The sequence below is a fragment of the Nannospalax galili genome, unplaced genomic scaffold (genome assembly GCF_000622305.1).
Source record: "Nannospalax galili isolate Female #2095 unplaced genomic scaffold, S.galili_v1.0 scaffold23, whole genome shotgun sequence".
In the NCBI taxonomy this organism is placed as follows: domain Eukaryota; kingdom Metazoa; phylum Chordata; class Mammalia; order Rodentia; family Spalacidae; genus Nannospalax; species Nannospalax galili.
In genome coordinates, this window is record NW_008350771.1 from 1,619,838 (window position 1) to 1,626,997 (window position 7,160).

The 7,160-nt window shown below is 47.0% G+C and overlaps 1 protein-coding gene across 1 annotated transcript in view; it reads right to left on the reverse strand.

The window, feature by feature from the left end:
• Positions 1–5,032: 5,032 nt before the first annotated feature.
• The window catches only part of Sesn2 (sestrin 2), a 23,540-nt gene continuing 21,412 nt past the window's right edge, over positions 5,033–7,160 (reverse strand). Inside the window, exon 10 of the mRNA XM_008847958.3 lies at positions 5,033–6,782. Within this exon, the coding sequence (XP_008846180.1) occupies positions 6,696–6,782 (87 nt within the window). The 3' untranslated portion in view covers positions 5,033–6,695. The remainder of the gene's footprint in view (positions 6,783–7,160) is intronic.

Here is a 7,160-nt window from a genome sequence, read left to right on the forward strand (position 1 = left end):
ACCTCCGAGGGCATTGTAGGACATGGGTGTACTTACCTACATGCAGGCAATACATGTATACACATTAAAAAAAATGTTTAAAAAATTTTTATTTATGTAAGTATGCCCGTGCCATGCAATGCCTGAGGAGATCGGAAGAGGGTGTTGGAGCCCCTGGAGTTACAGACAGTTGTTAGCCCCCGTGTGCTAAAAATTGAACCTGGGTCCTCTACAAGAGCAGCCAGTGCTCTTAACCACTGAGCCATCTCTCCAGTTTGCCTTTTGTTTTTGTTGTTGAGACAAGGTCTTGGGGTTGGGGATGTAGCTCAGTTGGTAGAGTACTTGCCTAGCATGCATCAAATCAAAACTTGGGCTCAATCCCCAGCATCATATAAACGGGGCATGGTGCCAAAATCCCAGTACTCAGGAGGCAGAGGCAGCTTTAGCTACATAAAGGGTTGGAGGCCAGCCTAGGCTACATGAGACCTTGTTTCAAAACAACCAACCCACAAGGAGACCCAGGCTTTTGCTGTATAGCCTCAGCTGTCCTTAAACATGCTCTACAGCTAGAGCTTGTCTCAAACAAGATCGCCTTGCTTCAGCCTCCTCATCCTGGTCTGCACTACCATGCCCAGCAGACTTTAGTACATTCCTCTTCCAAGTGTCTGCAGCCATTACATAGAGGGACACAATCATAGCCAGCTTTTTCTTCAGCACAGTTTCAAGAAAGGGATTTAGGGAAAACCTTCAGCAACCAACACTCCCAATGGAATGGGGGAAAGCCAGAAAGGCATGCCACAGTCTGGGTGGCATGCCAGAGTATCCGCTAGAGGAATGCAAACGAGATCTCAGAACTGTTCCATGGAGAACTCAGGCCCCCCAGATGGTACTTCGGGGAGTGAGAAACTGATCTTGAATATACTGGCTTTTGTTAGAAAATAACCTATTTCCTTGGAAGAGAAAGTTCTGCTCCTGTGTTGGGAATTGCCTCTGAGGACCTTGTATCTCTCTTTGAGGTGCTGATCACAATTACAATGTAAATCAGTAGTTGTGTAATGACCTAATATCTTTCTCCTCCACTTGACAGTCAATCTCAAGAGAGCAGAAACTGTCCTCGGTTCACCACTGTATCTACAGGGCATGTTAAATATTAGAGGCACAATATCTGTTGAATGGGCAAACACCACAGCAGCTGTTTAAGATGCAAATTAAGGTGCATGCCTTTAATCCTAGCAGTAGGATCTCTGTTAGATCAAGGCCAGGCTGGTCTACATAGGGAGTTCCAGGCCAGTGGGGACTACAGGAGATCCTGTCTTTAAAAAAAAAAAAAAAAAAAAAAAACCAACAAATTACCTAGCCTGGCGTCCAACAACTGGTCCTCTGAGAGATTATAGAGTATGTGTTTGTGAACTACTTCTTCCATCCTCCTGCCCCAGGGCTCTGGTGAATGTTTGAAACTTGCAGGAGATTCATCTTCTTTTTCTACTCACTACCAGCCAAACAGATAAAATGCTGCAGTGTATTGAAAAATACTGCAGCTGGGTGTGATGGTGCATGCCTTTGATCCCAGTACTTGGGAGGCAGAGGCAGGTGGATCTCTGTGAGTTCAAGGCCAGCCTGGTCTACATAGCGAGTTCAGGCCAGCTGGGGCTAAAAACAAAACAAAAAAAGCCCCCAAAACCTGCAAAGCCAAGCAAATTAAAAAACCTAAACTAGGGCTGGAGAGATGGCTCAGTGGTTAAGAACACTGACTGTTCTTGCAGAAGACCGGGGTTCAAATCTCAGCACCCACATGGCAGCTAACAACTGTCCATAACTCCAGTTCCAGAGGATCCGACATCCTCCTCTGTTCCCCTCGGGCACTGCACAACATGAGTGCACTTACCTACATGCAGGCAACACATGTATATACATAAAATAAAAATAATAAATAAGGGGGCTGGAGAGATGGCTCAGCAGTTAAGAACACTGGTTGTTCTTGCAGAAGACCCGGGTTCGATATCCCAGTATCCACATAGCAGCTAACAACTGTCCGTAACTCCAGTGTGGGGGGATCCGACAGCCTCTTCTGTCCTCCACAGGCATTGCCCGACACGGGTGCACTTACCTACATGCAGGCAATACACATATACACATAAAATAAAAATAAAACGAAACAAAACCTAAACTGGGCTTGGAACTCCAGACTGCAGCACTTGTGTGGTGGAGGCAGAAGGACCTAGAGTTCAAGGCTATCTTCAGCTGCAAAGCAAGCTGGAGGCCTGCATGGGCTACTTGAGAAACTGTCTCAAAAAGAAAAAGAAAACAAAAAGAGAGAAAAAAAGGAAAAGGGGGCGGGGGGGGAGAGAAAATAATCTAGTCCTTAACTGCCTTTCACAAACTCTAACAAGGATAAAAGTGCCAGATTCTGAATTGCTGGTTGCAGAAATTTAAAATAGATTCGTTAGTTACAACCTGGAGGTGAGGGTTTTCAATTCCATGTGCTAACTGAATAGAACATGCTTTTTAAAATTCTGATCAAGGGCTGGTGAAATGACTCAATGGGTATAAAGGCACCTGTCTGCCAAGGTTGATGACCTCAGTTTGATCCTGCGTCTGGCACAGCAGAGAGAACCAACTCCTTCATGTTGATCTTTGATCTCTACACATAACACATGTAAGGATGCGTGTACCCACAGATTGAGAGAACAGGGAGTCTGGGGACAAAAGCAACATGATACAAAAAACTCTGGAATTAAAAAAACAAAACAAAATAGTCCATCGAGATGGCTCATTGGGTACAGGTGTTTGTGAGCACGCCTGATAAACAGAATCCCATCCCCAGGACTCTCATGCTGGAGAACAGACGCTTGAAAGGCTTGAAAGTTGTTCTCTGACTTCCACTGGTGTACTATGTGTGCATCCTCCTCCACGAAAAGTAAGAGATAAATACAACACAATTTAAAAAATTTTTTATTTGGGCATGGTAGCACACACCTTTAATCCCAGCACTCGGGAGGCAGAGGCAGGTGGATCTCTCTGAATTTGAGGCCAGCCTGGTCTACATAACAAGTACCAGGCCAGATGGGGCCACAAGGAGACCAAAAAAAGAAAAAAAAAATTATGTGTATGAGCCATCTCTCTAGCCCCACACAGCAAACACACAAACAAATTTCTAGAATTAGTTTGTTGATGGTTCCAGTTCTGATTGGATGATTTGGGGCAAATTTCTTAATACTGAATGGCTCACTAATGTGAGGTACACATATCTGAACTGTGCTAGGTGGTCTTCATGTATTCTCAAAACCTCTGTGTGGGACTGGGTGTGATGGTGCACACCTTTAATCCCAGCACTCAGGAGGCAGAGGCAGGCAGATCTCTGAGTTCAAGGTCAGCCTGATCTACATAGTGAGTTCCAGGTCAGCCAGGGCTACATCGTGAGATCCTGTAGCAAAAAAAAAAAAAGATTCTTAGATACTTCAAAAGTAAAGGGGACACAAACACAAGTCTACCATGGGAAGCTTCTGGTAAGAGACATTTTTCAGGTTATGATGGTAGTGTTCAGAGTAAATGGGAAGCCAGCAGGAGAAGTCTTAGCTTAGTCACTATGTGGTTTTCCTGATGCCCTTACTAGTTCCTGGTACCTGGAGTAGCTTGACCAAGGTCAGTACCTTCAAATGCAGACACAGCTCGGGGGATGCATTTAATTATTTTCACTTTTGGAGTATTTTTCTATGTATTTTTAAATTTATTTACTTTATGTATATGAGTGTTTTGCCTGCATGTATGTAAGTGCACCCATGTATGCATTGCCCAGGGAGGTCAGAAGATGGCATCAGATCCCCTGAACTAGAATTATGAAGTTGTTAGCTGCCATGCAGGTGCTGGGAACCGAACCTGAGTCCTCTGCAAGAGCAGCCAGTGCTCTTAACTATTGAGCCATCATCTCTCTAGCCCTTCTGTGTATTTTAAAAATTGTGTGTTAACTATGTGGGGGTGTGCAGAGGCTGGAGGGCATTTTGTATCCTGCTGTGTCACTCTTGCCTTATCCCCTTGAGATATCATCTCTCAATGAACTTGGAACTAGGCTGGCAGCCAGCAAGTCGCAGCAATCCTCCTGCCCCTGCCCCTGCTGGCAGCCAGCCATCCCAGCTTCTTCCATGGGTGTTGGTGATCTGAATCCAGGTCCTCACGCTTGCACAGCAAGTGCTCTTACCCAGTGAGCCATCTCTCCAGCTCTGCGTTTAACTCTTTCTTTTACTTTTGTTTATGTGCATACATGTGTGTGTGAGTGTATGAGCTTGTGTCTGTGGGTGAATGCACAGGCCAGAAGAGGGTGTCAGATCCCCTGAAGCTGTAGTTATAGGTGGTTGGGAGCTGTCTGATATGGTGCTGGGAATAGAACTTGGGTCCTCTGTAAGAACTGCAATCTGATTCATCTTGTATTGTTTCTTTCCCTGAATTTAACTCCTCACAATAGCCCTGCATTCTCAATTCTGGATAGGGAAGGAGCATATGATCATGAGGTGTATGTGTGGGGGTCCTTCAGGTTGTCAAAGCTCCTCCCTCTGAAACAAGGGACGTCTAATAGGGAAAACCCAGCAAGATCAAGTGCTAAGCAAACCCCAATGGAATCCTGGCTCTTTGGCCTCAGCAATATCATTTCACCACAATCTCAATTCTCTTCCAAGATTGCTACAGCTTCAGAGATGTGCCCCCGCCCCAATACCCAGGCCAGGGCCAGCCTTAGTTAGAAAAACATGGCCATTTATTTTTCCATAGTGCCAGCCCAGCCTCAGATAGATGGCAGGACTGGCCACCCAAGTGACTTTGTTTTGTGGTGCTACGGATCAAACCCAGGTCTCACACATACTAGGCAAACTCTACCACTGAGCTTCCACCTCATCCCAAATACACTTCTAGTGCCAACAATTCCCAGTCTTGCAATCACTGGGCACAAGCACAGGCAGGATAGGGGCCAGCAGGTCAAGTCCATGATGCAACCATACCTCCCAACTTGGACTAGGTGAACTCTGACCTTCAGGAAATGGAAAAACATCCCATTAACAAGGACTACAAAACAACTCAGTAACTTTTATTTCTCATCACCTAGAACTGGTCACAAGGCCAAAGATTTCTGCACTTTAACACTGGATACCCCTTCCCACCCACACAAGGGACAGTTACAGAATCATGTCCCCTCTAGAACTTAACCCCCATGCTGGGGCCCCCTCCCCTCCTGCCCACCTTCTTTGCAGAGAAGGCTTTCAAGCCTGGAGGGGATGCTAGTGGCTTCCCGTGCCTGCACGGTCTGAAATGTGCACTGTGGCCAGGCTCCTGTCCACCTGACCCAAGGGAGGAGGGTCAGAAATAGCAACAGCACAGCCCATGCCTTTCTCGGGCACCTCTGAACTAGTCGAGAAGAGGCACCTACTGTTAAGAGGGACAAGAGAAGTCAGAATTCACAGTTGTTTGCTATGCAAAGTGCCTGGGATCAGTCGTTGGCTGCTTCTGCCACCAAGTAATCCATCAAAAATCCAGAGAAGGGGACAGGTGGGACATTGAGATGGGGGTGGTGTCCCTTGGAAGGCAGCCAGGAGAGGCTGACTATAGAATAAAGGTCTCCAGAGGCTTTCAAGATCTTGCAAGAAAATCAGCTTGTTGGTGGTGGTTTGGCCTGAGAGCCTAGGACATCGCATCAAGTCTTGGGAAACTTAAGCCAACCCCTCAGTCTACAACTGTGGGGTCAAAGAGGTGTAGCAATACGGTCATGAGAACCTTGGTATCTGCCTCTTACTTTGGGCCCCGGTGCTACTTCAAAAGAATCAATTTTTGGCAAGCTTTCTCAGCATAGCTCATGGGGTCAGGAGGACATGGTGACAGTGTCTAGAATAAAACCTCATCCTCCCTCCCAGGTCTTGACTGTGGCTCTATGGTGAGGCCCTTAAGAGGTCAGACCTTATCCATAAGGGACCCAAATGCAGAGTTCATTATCGCCTATTCCCTCTTCAGAAGGCAGAGCAGCCAACATGGGCTCCAACTCTCCAGAGACAGTGTGCTCTTTGGATGTGTTTCGTTCCTCTCCTAGGCCTCACACCACTGGGCATGGGAGAAAAGGGTATGAGGTCAAAGGAGAAAAAAAGAACTGAACCAGAATTCAGGCAAACAGGGAACAGGCTGTCCAAAAGAATGGGCTTTGGGGGAACGTGGCACACAGACCAGCTGTGACCCCAACTTTCACATTGATGGGTGAAGAACAGGTGGGAGGTAATGAAATCAGATGAGGTGGGAAGGAAGGCAAGCTCCTTGGAGTGTTAAGTCCCTGGAGGTCTTTGCCTCTCCCACAGGGGCCAGCCAGGGGCCTCCCAGTGCAGGAAGGCCCTAGTACTTGTACCTATAGCCTAGCCTGCTGGCATGTAAGTCTGAGCTCAGCCCATTAACCCTTCCTTTCTCTGCTTCTAGGGGCAGGAAGAGGGGCATGACCCCTTGGGCTTTCCTAGTCCTCTTCCAGCTCCAGGGGCAGAGCTGAGACCCCAGAATCAGTGCAGTGATCCTGTCCATTCCAGTGAGAAAAAGGAGAGTGTAGCTCAGCTTGGGGGCTGCACATCACACACATGTCCCCCTAGGATGGGCATGAGACAGAAAGGTCCTGGATCTGTCTCAAGTCATAGAAGTCCTCGCAGAGAACAGTGCCCCAGGGTGAGCTGCTCTGGGTGCTGGTCCTGCCTGGGAGTGAGTCAGGTCATGTACCGGGTGATGGCACGGAGGGCGTAGAGCAGGGCGGCTTGCATGCGGGCCTCGAGGAGCAGCAAGTTCACATGAACCTGGGGCACAGAACAAGACTTGCTTGACAAGGAATCCATAGCCCTCCCAGGCTACCAGCTCCCTCCCTGAGCACTCATCCATCCTTCTCATGAAGATGCCCTGTCCTTTGCTAAGATTCTGAGAGTTTGGTGCAAAGACTGCTGAAGAATTTCCCTCTCATGACTAATCTCTTTATCCCACAAATCTGAAATTAAGAGCTACCACTAACTAACACCCCAGCAAGATCAAGTGTTTACATGTTTACATACACTGCCTCATTTTATCCTCCCAACCACTTTGAACTGCAAGCAGTTTTTTTTTTTTTTTTTTTTTTTTAAACTTTTTGGTTTGGTTTGGTTTTGCTTTTAGTTTCTTTGAGACAAAGTCTCATCTATCCA